Source organism: Priapulus caudatus, unplaced genomic scaffold (assembly GCF_000485595.1).
Source record: "Priapulus caudatus unplaced genomic scaffold, Priapulus_caudatus-5.0.1 Scaffold310, whole genome shotgun sequence".
NCBI classification, from domain to species: Eukaryota; Metazoa; Priapulida; class Priapulimorpha; order Priapulimorphida; family Priapulidae; genus Priapulus; species Priapulus caudatus.
Window position 1 is genome coordinate 293,827 of NW_014577371.1, and position 14,412 is coordinate 308,238.

General features: G+C 38.5%; 2 protein-coding genes and 1 long non-coding RNA gene across 3 annotated transcripts in view; all 3 read right to left on the bottom strand.

The window, feature by feature from the left end:
- Positions 1-2,723: 2,723 nt before the first annotated feature.
- LOC106808863 (carboxypeptidase B-like) lies at positions 2,724-5,523 on the bottom strand. Its single transcript, XM_014811752.1, has 6 exons — positions 5,491-5,523; positions 5,187-5,291; positions 4,533-4,643; positions 3,754-3,954; positions 3,340-3,424; positions 2,724-2,914 (listed from the first exon to the last, which is right to left on the bottom strand). Exons 1-6 carry the CDS (start codon positions 5,521-5,523, stop codon positions 2,724-2,726), a joined length of 726 nt encoding a protein of 241 aa, XP_014667238.1.
- A 1,466-nt stretch (positions 5,524-6,989) lies between these two features.
- LOC106808881 (mite allergen Der f 3-like) lies at positions 6,990-11,791 on the bottom strand. Its single transcript, XM_014811788.1, has 5 exons — positions 11,731-11,791; positions 11,051-11,123; positions 10,418-10,610; positions 9,423-9,559; positions 6,990-9,204 (listed from the first exon to the last, which is right to left on the bottom strand). The coding sequence occupies exons 1-5, from the start codon at positions 11,775-11,777 to the stop codon at positions 8,578-8,580; spliced, it is 1,077 nt and encodes a 358-aa protein (XP_014667274.1). The 5' UTR covers positions 11,778-11,791; the 3' UTR covers positions 6,990-8,577.
- A 996-nt stretch (positions 11,792-12,787) lies between these two features.
- Positions 12,788-14,412, bottom strand: part of LOC106808884 — a 2,035-nt gene continuing 410 nt past the window's right edge. Inside the window, exons 2-3 of the long non-coding RNA XR_001393819.1 lie at positions 14,022-14,163; positions 12,788-12,857 (exon numbers count right to left, since the gene is read on the bottom strand). This is a non-coding gene — a long non-coding RNA (uncharacterized LOC106808884). The remainder of the gene's footprint in view (positions 12,858-14,021; positions 14,164-14,412) is intronic.

The following is a 14,412-nucleotide window of genomic DNA, read 5'->3' on the forward strand; positions in this document are numbered from 1 at the left end:
TTATATATATATATATATATATATATATATATATATATATAATATGATATAATATAATATGTAATACAATATTATAAATAGGCCTAACAGTAGGCATGTATGTGTGCGTGCGTGCGTACGTTCGTGCGTGTGTTTGGTGTATTGGTGTGTGTGTGTGTACGTATGCATGTATGTATGTATGTATGTATGTATGTATGTATGTATGGGTATGTATGTATGTATGTATGTATGTATGTATGTATGTATGTATGTATGTATGTATGTATGTATGTATGTATGTATGTATGTATGTATGTATGTATGTATGTATGTATGATACATACATACATACATACATACATACATACATACATACTATGTATGTATGTATGTATGTATGTATGTATGTATGTATGTATGTATGTATGTATCAGGAGTAGATAATAGGGAAGGAGTGTGACATCAATAAACAAGGGAAATTCGTCATTTACTAGCCTTAAAATACCTACAATTTACTACGCGTAACGCAACTAACTTGAGCTCAAATCGTATACAGTACATTCGCCTAGCATCGTGCGAAATCGTTTCCTCGTATACACCCGCAATCCGGAGATATAGACTAAAACGTTCGACACGATTTTCCATTCTGCCGAGGCGCGCCGAGGATTGACACTTTGTGTCTTCCAATCACAGCCTACGCCGCACTTCTCTATTATATTTTCAAAGGTGGGGACCCATTACAGCACCAAATCGCCGATCTCAAGAACTAGGGCATTCTGCTTGGCTAGAACGGTTTCCTACGATAGAGTTTGGCACAAAAACGTGACCAGTTCCTGTACCTACTGTCTTTCCCCAGCCTCTTTACTTTTCGTAAATAATGAAATGCCCGGCCGAGCATTTCGCATCGAAGCGGAAAATTTTCTGCATTTTCACTCGCTGTCGGAAGTGAACGAGTGCGTCATTTATTGAACAATTCAATAAAACACACCACACTGCACGACAGAGGATGGAATGTTTGGAGCCAATGTTTACATGCCACAGCGCCATCTCTTGGATATTTTATAAGTAAATATGGGGATTTTTAATAAAATAATGCGTTTTTAATGTATTTACCACGATTTACGTATAGAAACTATAATATGTTATTTTTACTAATTTCTCCGTATCTTTCCTTGGAGTATTCATCGTCTTTCAATGCCTTTCGGTAGATTTTTCTGCGTTTTCTGCGTGATTATTATTTTGCTCAGGCACTCATTTTGGAAATCCTCCAACATTTTTACTTCTTCCTTAGTTAAGTTAGTCCATGTTTCACTGTTATTTAGGAAAGAGGGTAAAACTGTGCATTCGTATAATTTCACTCTTGCTTCTATAGTATGATTTCCATAATTTTACTCTTCTGCCCATGATAATATTTTCCTCATCATGAACCTACATTTTTCAGGTCGGACTCTTATCATATCGTTATGACCTCTTATATCATTAATTAAATCCCCTAGGTATAAATATTTGGTGCATTTTTTGATTACTTGGTTGCCTATTAATATCTCCGTCTCTATCCTTTCTTTGTTTGTGAATTTTATAACCATTGTATTTGTTTTGTTTATATTAAATGCTAATCTTTTTGATTTAGCTAATCTGGAGCATAACTGAGCGATTTTTGTTACTGTTTTATAATCTCCAATTCCTAAAATATCGTCCATATATAATCATTGTTATCTTCTAAAACTACAGACCATCCGCTGACCGCTGTGGATACGTGCGCCGGGCCTCGAATTTGGCGCACGTCTTCACTGCGTACAGCGCTTCATACTTGAGCATCCCCGCGGTCGCGTGCGCATATCCCGCGGAACTGCGCGTCTCATCCGCGCGCAGCGCTTAGAATCAACAGCAAAGCTGTGCCACGCAATCTTGTATCATGTCTCTCTAAATTCGCTCCCGAAATTCATGTATAGCTAGATGTAGACAACGCCAATAACAGTCAAACCCGTTGGTTATGAGGAACGAACTTTTGCCGAAGACGATTGACTTTATTCACAGCTACAACCCATGTGTCAGCAAAATACTAAGTCTTAGGCACATACGGCATCCAATACTAGATCTCGGTTTTATTAATCTTATTTACTGTAGTGTTGGCCCGTGTAACGTTTTTTTACGTAAAGCCAAGCGCACACGTGGCGATAAAAATCGCCACGTGTGCGGGACCCGGCGACAATGCAACGATCTGTCAGCAACATACCACTGTATGAACTGATTCCGTCACCTGTTCAAAATGGAAGCGCCCATTGACACCACGATAGCCGTTCTTCAAGTTATTGGAATATATTTAATAATTTTTTTTTCTTATTCCTTACTCGTAATGTCGAAAAGACATGGGCGGTTCTGCCAGATTTCAACGAGTTCGTCCTCCCTCGTTCTCTCCCATACCACGGGCGCTGCCATATTTGATCACGTGCTTCAAATCATGCATTTGATTGGTTAATCCAAAAACTGTTGCCTGAATCCGTCACCAGTGCAGCGCACACGTTACACGCTCGTTACGCTGCGGCAATGCCCAGAGGTTATATCTTACTACCATACAAAGTTATAAGTATACAAACCACGTATATAATAGGTTACAAAATAGTACACCTGAACAAGTCATTATAATGAATATCACTGAACAGAATACTATTATTTGAACTACATCGTAACTGCTCGGTTGGGGTACATAATGACTGGAGACGGGCGACATACTAATTACAAGCCTATGCAAACTCTGATATGATTTGCTTTGCGACAACATTCATAGCTTCCCACGTCTCCTCACACGTTGGTTCAATCTGATTTTCCGGCAGCTCATAATTGTAGTAGCCAGTATCTCGTAACTCGACCGTGTAAACGTACTTTATCTTCGCAACACCCTTTGCCCAGTCACGTGATGTCCCGGTGGACTCATCTGCAATGACATTAATAGTAGCACTAGTAAGACTATATGTCGAAAGAACAGATAAAATTCAAGGCTGATTACACCCGGCCGCTGGTTTTGATATAAGAGGTACATATCTCATATAATTGCTAACCGTCGTTTGACCCTACATAATCCCTACGCACACGCGCGTGTATACGCACTTGCATATCACATGTTCTAGTGTATTAAAAATACAAATTTACAATAGCTCGACTAAGTTTGAGTATACACCATTGCAGGACGTCTTGTTTTTCTCGAAAAGTTAAGCAGTTGCAGTTTTGTTCTTATGCAATCCCATATTTTTCTGAATACTATTAGGAAAAAAACTATGAAAACATGTGCAATCTGTTAAACAATTACGCTTGGGCCTTTAAAATGTCGCATAACTATTTCGCATTATTTTCATTACATACACAAGATATTAGATGCCGTTCCGACTTGATACCTCGTACCATGCACTGCTGTCAAAGCGCTCGTTGCTCTCATCGCCAAATCGTACTAAAATCATTAAAACGCAATTGTTACTATACAAACATAGATTCACAACATTTGGTTTTGTGCTCGTGCGCAATGCATTTGTCGTGTACAAAACATCGTTTCGAATGCCACACCGCGCATTGTCATCAGAGCGGTTGTATATTTACCAATAAAAGTTCATACTAGACATACAACTCGTCAGAAAATTCTTTCCCAACACATGATCGTATAAAAAATGTATTTGCTATGTTGGTATAAACTTTTCTCGATTGCCTCAATACTACATTTGTACATTTTGCGAGTATTTTCCAAAAATGGTAATTTAATAATGACAGTAATAATTGACGCACCAAATCATCGTAGTCGGACGGCAAGCCCGTAGTGTAGCCCCACGGTATAAGCCATAGCTGAGTGTAAGAGTGTATAGTGATGAACGCTTTTATATCCTTGGCTATTGGCAGTATATAATCACGTATGTTCCTTGTCTCTACTTCAGAATCTGGGGTTGCACCGGCGTATGTATCGGAGCAGGGATCGTTGCTGGCGCCGACCTCTAAAAGACAGTGGACCGAGTACATTTCTGATAAATAAATAATAAAAACACACTTGCGGTTAAAATCGCTAGTGGATTGATTAGTATCGATAAGAAACCTATAATCATTCATTAATTGTGTCCTGAATGCCTGCAATAATCGGCTCAAGGATAGAGAGCATGTCCAGTAATAAACATCATCCTATCCTATCACCGTCCAGGACATCATCTCTATCCTTGAACCCAATAATCACCCATCCATTTGAAATCGAAGTTACGGTTTGCGTCTACGCCATAGCAACCGTTGTTAGGACCTGAACGAGTTCGGCGCCACAGTCGATCCTGATTAAATGAAATAAAACAATTATTCTATTGCAAAACCAATGAAACAGAAACTGTAATTAATTTACGTGTGATGAAGATGATAAGCTCTACAAACCAGGTATATGCGATGATAAACCAAGTTTATGTAAAAATAACCAAAAATATCTCAAGATTAAATCCGTTGCCTCAATGCCAAATTTGGATACTGCAACGTACTACAACAGAAACAGAAAATCTAAACGTAACTAATTAAAATTTGATTACAATAATTACGTGTGTGTGTGAGTATTCATATCCATCTGGGTTGACGACAGGCAAGATGTGCCACTCAATCTGATCCACAAAGTTCTGAACTTGCGAGTTCTCTGCATACTTTGTCAACAACTGTAGAAACGGTCGTTGTACTTGTAGGTATTATATTTTATACATGCCTCTGTGTGCATGATGATAGATTACACATGTCGATGTGACACATGACATTATAGATGTCGAATAGTGACGATAAGAGATCGATAGTCTGTTAACATGCAGCACATACTACCTGCATACTACAGCTGTACCATACTGAACACATTGGAGAAAATGGCACCTCATTTTGTATTTCGACGACAAATGGAAAAGTATTGGAATTAATACAGGATTTACCTTAAGTAATTTGCATAATCGTCATTCACTACTCACAGTATTACTATTTTCAAATATGTTTATATAAAGTAATTTGTAATCACTAAACACAGGCATTTATGTATATAATCTCGCTCTAAACCGCATTTGGCACTCAATTGTATGCATATACTGCCTGCGTATGGAATATATAGATCGATATCATTACGTTATCTGATTAAAAATACAAACAAACACTAAAAATTATTTGTTTTAATTTACTAGTGATTTGATATATAGTAATTAATTTTACGTAATGCCTGCCTGGTGTATAAAGTATTGGTTTGTGGCCATCGATACCCATTCACAGGCATGTATTCCAGAATCGATCCAGATGATGGGCTTTTTACGTCCATTTGGCTTGGAAATCTTGAATATATAATGTAGTTTGGTCAAAATAAAATTTATCGAAGAAATGCACAGTTTTCCATTTGCAAAACTCGATAATCAATTCTTGAAATCAATACGCAGTTGATTATTATTATTATAAAGATCTTAGCGTCCTTATCGTCATTTGGCGCGTAGATTATTGATAGTAAAATTTACCAAAAAGTGACTAGAGAGTTACCAGAACAGCTACATTAGCTAGAGCCACAGACATTACATATTCACGCATACTTGCCATTCGCCCGCATCGTCTTATGACCCGCGAAATAGAGTATGATGCGTTGCCTTGCCTTAATAATGTTCATCGGTAGCCCCAATAAGGACGTTCCAATGTTGTGAATTGAGGCAATATCAGGGTATTTTGAAGCCATAGAACGAATCCAGGCATCTATCTGTCGAAAGCAAAAGAACTAATATATATTCGTAGAATTGATGTCATTACTGAAATTGACGATTTATTATTTAATTATGCATTACAAGTTATCTATGGCTCGTGTAATTGATGGCAACCGTGCGTTCACTCAAGGGAATTTACTCTCCTACGCCTGTTCTAGAATATTTACCTCACCATGACGATGATATATCGTTAGGTTATAATCTGCAGTTTGTTCAGAAACTTGTTTCTCTCGTGCTAGCTTGTCTATTAGCCTATAGTAAAACATCAGTAAGTAAAGGTTAGTTATCGCATATATCACTACGTACCAGTTGATGGCGTTACACATTCTCATTTTAATTGCGCTCGACCAATCATACGGTATGAAACAAATAAATGATAATACAGCTGAGAGTGTCCCGCGTATTTCTTTTACGGAAACAGCTATGGTCGCACATGCGAGGCAGAAAACAATGTACATCCAAAATTCAGTATGAAAACACGCTATGATGTTAACGTTTTTAATAAAGAGGAAGATAGTTAGGAAGATATTGTGCACAAAAACTATTTATGGATGAATATCTAGTTCTGAGGAACCCAATTGCTGTTGTGCCTTACAATGGCAATTGGTTGGGTGAAATTTTGCCTTCTCAAAACAACCTCTGCTGTCAAGCCGACAATAACTTGCGATTGTCATATATTCGCTAAGTTATCTTCCGCATGCATGAAGATGACTCTAGCGTGCTACGGTGTAGAAAGCCAGTCTTGTAATTTACAGAGACCAGTGACTAAAAAAACACATCCTCGTAAGCCTTGACTACAGCACTGCTATGTCAAATACAACATTAACGTTCACGTGATCTAAATACAGTTACAGAAGTAAATACCTCCACGTGCAAGTTTTCAATTCCTTGTGCCCTTGTGTCTTATTTCATAAAATGAAAAAATCAAGTTACAATCGTTATAGAAGGTATCGCTACTTTATCTATCTATCTATCTATCTATCTATCTATCTATCTATCTATCTATCTATCTATCTATCTATCTATCTATTTTATCTATCTATCTATCTATCTATATATCTATCTATCTATCTATCTATCTATCTTATTATCTATCTATCTATCTATTTATCTCCTCTCTTTCTGCCTCTCTATATATAGGGAATAAGTGAAGTAATATATATATATATATATATATATATGTATATTACTTTCCATACCCCTAGATTGTGGTGGTTTGGAAAAACACACTAATGTATACTATTATTTTTACTTAATAATTTTATTTCCCATCACTTATATATAAACACTTGGTCTAAGATGACAAATCTGTCTAATGATGTATAGTTGTGATATGTTTAACTGTCAGATTTAACACTTTATAATTTCCTGTTCTATAAGGAAACATTATTTTGTACGTTAATTGCTGTTTAGCCAGTTACAAAAATAGCGAGTATGGATACAACGACAATGTAGATAAATTTGAAATACAAACATACCGATCGTATTTTACTTGGTATTCAGTCGGACTAGCAATGACAGCAGCAACAAAAAAATAGAGAACAGTAAAGCGACCAGCCATGATGTACACTGGCATTCAGTGTCGTCCGTAGAAAGTACTAGCTGAGGTTATCAAGGTCTGATCATAAGGTTAATAGCAGATATTTAGTCAGTGCGAGAATGTTATTTGCTATCCTACCGTGGACGGACGGTCGAGCTGTAGGATACTACCACATACTAGTTGAATATAGAGTAAGATATAGATTGAGTCTAATCGTGATCTTACTGATATTATTTACATGGCTTTTGCCGATGCTACGTGTTTTATATATTATTCATTTATAGGTTCATGATATCCTAGTGAAATCTGGTCTAATGTACGTGCGTAGGCACAGATGTGTGCGAAGACCAGGTTATCCATATAACATGGATGCAGATATCAGCTCGGTCGCATTGTCGGAATGATCCTCAAATGTACGGAAATGTACGAGACTATAACAAAACAAGTCTATTCCATGTAATATATCACTATACTAGCACCGTACGGCAAGAAACAGCCTATAGCACTCCAACTATGATTAACCTAGCAAAACCTAAGCGTGAAAATTTCTAGCTAGATCACTGATTTAAATAAGAGATAATTGCGCCCGTGTTCATAGTATTTTACTAGTAATTGCACGATAGATTACTGAATACGATTTACTAGATAATGACGACGACGGTGCATCGAACAAAAGAATTAACGAAGAATCGCTAAGCGATTGCTGACTACCTACAGTGAATAGACAAAGCTGAAAAACTAGATTCCGCAGTTATAATCGAGCCCACTCGGCATCAACTATTAATGCATCCTGGGAAAGGTTGATTTGTTATTTTTCTGCGTTGTTTGCGCGTAATTATAGTTATTATTCGTTAATGGTTGTTTATGTTATATTTTTTATTACTCTTGACGTGATGGGCTTACATATGAGCGCAGATGAATGCAAGGACATTGGCCCATCATTATTTAGGCGCATTGTCAGGATAATTGTTTCATATCGTTTCTACGTGCTGCAAGTTTATTCATGATCGAATAATGAGTGACGGCAATTGCCAACCTTTTACTAAACAGGCCATTGCCTCAACAGGTTTGCGCGTTTACTGCTATTACTATGAGTAGCGTTTTATTTCTTGAAACACATTTTCGTTGTCAAAGAGGGAGAATTTTGGTTAGGTTTAAGGTAATAATTAAGGTTTGAGTTATTGTAAGCCGTACCCCAATTGTGATTTTATAATTACAACCACCTGCGTCTTGTTACTCGTCTGTTGCTGTGACGGCAGTAATCGCCCCCTTGTTTAGATTTATTTTACTGGAACAATTTGAACCTCTTTTACTCTATTTATCGTCTCTTTCTTAGTCACTGCCGTCGCGGCGGGTCGAACGGCGGTTTGTACGGCCATTAGTGCGCTCGTTTCGGCGGCCATTAGTGCGTCCGTCTTCGTCGCCATTATTGCGTTCGTCGTCGCCGTCATTATTGCGTCCGTTTGGGCGACGGCCTGGGCGGCCACCAGGGCGGCCATTAGGGCGTCTGCCTGGGCGTCCGCCTGGGCGTCCGCCTGGGCGTCCGTTGGGACGGGGACGTCTTGTAGACGGCTCTGTTGATGGTTCGCTCGCTGATTCCGTCGATGCTTCCGGGGATGTAGACTCGCTCGACGTGGCCGTGGATTCGGTCGTAGTCGCTGTTGATTCGGTCGTAGTCGCTGTTGATTCGGTCGTAGTCGCTGTTGATTCGGTTGTTGCATCTGTACTTTCGGCGACCGTGATTCCTTGAGAGCCAGAGCACTCGATATTGTCCAGGAAGCACGCGTCTCCCGTCTTGGGAAAGTTTGCGTTTCCGGTGCTGCTGTCTATCCAGTCTACGAATTCGGACACCCGCGTGTAGACGCCAGGGAATGTTCTAGAGGCGCATTGAGCTCCCCACGACGTGATGCCGAGCAATGTGAAGCTTTCTTTCTGCACCATAGGACCTCCAGAGTCTCCCTGTTGATACGCGTCAGAAGTAATGGATTAACAACTCTCCCTAATAGACACCCTACTAGAATCACTGCGACATATATACTACCTTTTTATTTACTTACCGTAGTTTGAAATGTATGTCATTATGATTATTTTATTTATTCCTAATTAATTATATATATATATATATATATATATATATATACTTATTTAGTAGTGATTAACGTAGCAAAACTACAAACCTGGCAAGTGTCGTGTGTTCCGTCAGCCTGGGTACACAACATGCTATCAGGTATAGCGCCACGACCATATACATCTTCACATGCGCTATTGGAGATCACCTGGAGGTCCACCAATTGCAAAACATCAGTGTCATCACCTGAATTCATACAATGATATTCAATTAACCATGAGAATGCCTTTTAGTTACGGCTGCGGCTGTTGGTAACATACCAGATTTATCCTTGTAATCGATTATAATATAATATATATATATATTATATTATATTATTTACTTTCTTATAATTTATTATTATTAGCTAGTGCTTCAGTGTGGCCGTTTCCTCCAGGAGCTGCAATGACTCTTTTAGTATTGGAATCAATAGCATTAGTGAATTAATTTTATAATTCATGTAGGTTACTAAGAACAAGTCAAGACCCAGACTGTTCTTGCTTTACCTCATCAAACCGAAGTATTGCGGTACAGTTAAGAAGCGAAACCCACAAATGCAGGTATTTGTTCAGGGCGAGAATGCTAGCACATGTCAGAGTCTCTACGTATTATGCTCGCAACGATTTCCAATATTACAAAGGTTGTATAATATCGGTTTGAAGACAACACTGATTTCGACAATCGCCTGTTCTTTCGCTATTTTTTAACGAAACGACTCATCAGTACTCTTCCATAAGCTATCAGGGCAAACACAAGACAGAATCTTTTATTTTAAACAAGTACCATCAAAAGATCTCCTTTGTCTTACTGTAAAAAAAAACTCGCAGTGAGACCACCTAACTGATAATCAGCCAGCCCAAACAAATATTTCGTTTCATAAAAGCGGAAAGCGAACACGCCTGCGTGCACATTGAGATCGTAGGGCGTTTTGGGAAGCATTAATCATAATGTTTTACACGGCTATTAATTATTACGCATTATTAATTATTACGTTTTACACGGCTATGTAGTATAGGTATTCGGACAAAATTAAGTTCGCGTAAATGCTACTCGTATATTGCCTACTTCCTGTACTTGTCAACACTCCCCAACCACTAGCTGTCACCGTACAGCCAACGCACGCCGATGCCGAACTCTGGGGTAGCGGGGCAGCTTTAGTGTTGGTGTCGCATGTCACTGGCGTGGACAGTTCCAGCAGGGCGATGTCATTCGCGTTGGTCCTTGTATTGTAGCCGGAGTGTCTTATTATACTATCAACCTGTCGAATGTAAATGCGTAAATTAATTATATTGCTGGCTGCAATAGTAGGAATTCAGATCACAATTCCGATTGTAGCGACGTCTAGGTTTTATCGATGTATAGTAAGTATTTATTTAATCACTATTGTTTTTCTCAGACGCCGAGAACACGGCAGTTTGCTTTTGTCTACATGTCTATTGCAGAATGTAGTTTACCTGCATTTCGCAATCTAATTTTTACGCTTTTCTAAAATCTCTGCGTATGGCGCGTGTGTAATATGTGTACACATGTTTGTGTGGATTTCTCTCTTATAGTATTCTGATTTTGTTTTTGATATTGATATTGATATTGATAATTGATATTGATATTTTTATTGATATTGATATTATTATTGATATTGATATTGATATTAATATTGATTTCGATATTGATATTGAAATATGGGGAATACCGACTCACCGTGATTTTAGTTCCGCCGCTCGTTAACGAAGTGCTGCCATGAAGAATCTTTATCCCATTTGGAGTTCGACCCCTGAAATGGATTTATTGGCCACCATTCATATATACATGACGCCAAAGCGCTAAGATCTGTCTTCTACTGATGAGAAATCTTCCTGCCGATTTATGCATTACGTAACATACACTGATGTCCTAATACAAATGTATTTATACAATACACAATTTACAATACAAACCAATATTACTAATTACAAAGTTACAAATTACAACGCGCATGCAGACAGCGTATCACTATTATGTGATATAGCAAAAAGTGTGAGAATAGATAAATAGTAGCATATGTAAAGCAGAATATATCAAAAGAAGGAATGCGATTTTTTTGGAGCATATGAGACGAGATCAAAAGTAGCACATATATATATATATATATATATATATATATATATATATATATAATATATATATATATATAAGTAAGTATATGATCAAGAGAAGTCATGCGATTTTTTTGGAGCGATATGAGAAGAGATCAAAAGAGCATATATAATGTAAGTAGAATTATAAAGAAGTAATGTGAATCGTTGGAACGCATATGAGGCATGTTGATTTTTATAGGGGCGAAACTGAGACCGTTTTTCGAGTTTGAAGCTGAGATATTTAAACGAAAGAGTTTTACTCACACGCAGTGGCGCTGATAAGTACCCACGATGGATGAATCAGGGTACATCCGGCAGAACTGGTGATTCGGATTGTCCCTAAGTAAGGCCACTGAAAGGGAGAAGGGGCGTGTGTGCAGTGCAACACAGAATTAAAGCTGGCACGCATACCATGATAAAAAGTTGACGATGCACGTGGTACAATCTCGCGAATAATGCAGCAGCGATGACTCATTTGGGAAAAACAGCAAAATGCGTTGTGATTAGTACGCCGGGCAAAGGAGATATAAATATATCGATGTTAGTTAGGAACACCAAATTTGTTTGAATTTGGACAGGATACGGTGATCCTTCCTTTATTTTCTCTTGAACAAAGTTGTCCTTCACAAAGCGACATTGAACAGATGTCTGCGCGCCGCGTGCGTGCGTGTGGGTGATGTGTGTGTGTGTGTGTGTGGTGTGTGTGTGTGTGTGTGTGTGTGTGTTGTGTGGTGTTGTCAGTGTGTGTGTGTGTGTCGTGTGTGCGTGCGTGGTGTGTGTGTGTTGTGGTGTGTGTGTGTGTGTGTGTGGGGGGGTGTGTTTTGTGTGTGTGTGTGTGTGGTGGTGTGTGTGTGTGTGTGTTGTGTGTGTGTCCGTGTGTGTGTGTGTGTCCGTGTGTGCGTGGCGTGTTGTGTGTGTGTGTGTGTGTGTGTGTCCTGTGTGTTGGTGTGTGTCGTGTGTGCGTGCGTGTGTGTGTGTGCGTGTGTGTGTGTGTGTGTGTGTGTGTGTGTGTGTGTGTGTGTGTGTGTGTGTGTGTGTGTGTGTGTGTGTGCAACCCAGTAGTCCACACTAGGCTAGAGCTAATCACCTTCTACAAGCTCATCACACCGGCCCCGCAAACGTCACGCATTATTACCCAATATCATCCAATATCACAGCTATCACATCATTCCGAAATGGTACTAAACACAAAATACACGCCACGCCGCCCAAGCTTTTGGAGCCATTATTTAAGTATATTATTTTAATTAAAATGATTCAAGTATATACATTTTAATTAAAATTGTTACAAATATTACGTGTTCTATATATTATTATGAATACCGTATATGGAGCTTCGCATATCTCGGCGTCCTCACCTCCAATGATTCTATACTGAACGTTCGGAACATCTACAAAGATAAGGGACCTTACTACAAGTCTGGATGTGTGATGACAGTGTGTAGAGATGAGCAGTTAATTTAAATCCTTCCCGCGCCTATGTGGCGCACAGGGCGGTGCCCATCTCCTGTTCCTTAACCCGAAGCCACGCAGCTGCTTTCACAGTAAATACTACAGCGGGGGTTAGTCCACTGGTAGCACTGCGAGTTAACTTTCCATGCTCTATCTCTATTTGCTGAGTGCTGATGCAGTGTGTACCATTTTTCAAGTCCAATAAAAACCGATAAAAAACGAAAAAAAGCAACGTAGGGAGCACATTTATTAATCGTATGTGAAAAGAAGTGAGGTGAAACAAATTGATTTATTTATATATGCGTGTAGATATCAGGAGTGTAATATATAGATTAATTATCAATAATGTATGTGTATAATATAGATTAGGAGTGTAAAATCTACTTATACACGTCTGAAGACGTGATGACAAATAACGTTTCAACAATGTACAGTTACAGTAACAGTGTATATTGAGAGAGAAAACAGGACGAGGGAAACACGACGATGTTGCACATACGAGAGAGGTAAAACCGCGAAAGACGAGTGACATTCGTTCTTTGTGCTGTCAAAATACTACTGCTTATGATCTACTTAACTTATCTTAGTTCTAATCCCGTCTAGTAATACATTGGATATAAATTGACGTTAGTTCATTGTGTATTCATAAAATGTTATAAAATGTAAATAATGTAAATTAAAATAATATAAATGCATTGATTCCTTTCGGTAAAATCGTGATAGAATATGGCAGTGTAAACATACGCATACATCACAATTTTTACAAATTGACAAATGCACATACTACCAGAAGTGAAATAAAACCACAATGTTTGTATCCACTCATACTATAACTATACCTCCATTTCCATAACATGGCTGCGTCAACTTTTGCATTATAAAATGCTTAAAAATAGTTTATCAATTATAGACGAATATTAACTTTACTACCAGACGCCTAGCCCAAAAAAGTTTAGCATGAATATTTGTTTGTTTCATAGAGTCATGAATATAAACTGTCACCCCACCTTCCCTAACAAAAAATCGCACATAATATTAACTTCCTTTTAAGGTAATAACTTCCTAGTAAAATATACGAAATTGAAAAAAAATCCATACGATACCAGTCGATTCTGCCAATTTTTGAATCTGGTTCCGGATTCTGCGCGAAATCCCACGCCTAGGAAGGCGAAGCCAGACGTCAGAATCTCCGCGCAGTTCAACAAGTATCACAAAGAACAGATACGCTACTAGCTGGCCCTTCATCTGAAATAGAAACAAGCACACAAGCATACACGCACACACACACGCACGCACACACACGCACGCACGCACACACACACACACACACACACACACACACACACACACACACACACACACACACACACACACACACACACACACACACACGACTACTAGTACGTAGTTATTATTTACTACTAGTCGTAGTAGTAGTACGTCGTACTACTATTATTACGTTAGTTACGTTAACTTAATAATTAACTTACTTAA

Bases quoted from the DNA above. Each gene is read 5' to 3' on its own strand.
- LOC106808863 (XM_014811752.1), bottom strand. From the start codon at position 5,523: ATGTCTGTGGCTCTAGCTAATGTAGCTGTTCTG. The intron at 5,292-5,490 runs GTAACTCTCTAG...TATATATTCAAG, and splicing joins TAGCTAATGTAGCTGTTCTG to ATTTCCAAGCCAAATGGACG. The intron at 4,644-5,186 runs GCAGGCATTACG...CCGTTTCTACAG, and splicing joins ACCAATACTTTATACACCAG to TTGTTGACAAAGTATGCAGA.
- LOC106808881 (XM_014811788.1), bottom strand. From the start codon at position 11,777: ATGTACCCTGATTCATCCATCGTGGGTACTTATCAGCGCCACTGCGT. The intron at 10,611-11,050 runs GTGAGTCGGTAT...TACATTCGACAG, and splicing joins GCGGCGGAACTAAAATCACG to GTTGATAGTATAATAAGACA. The intron at 9,205-9,422 runs GTTTGTAGTTTT...GCGTATCAACAG, and splicing joins GAACACACGACACTTGCCAG to GGAGACTCTGGAGGTCCTAT.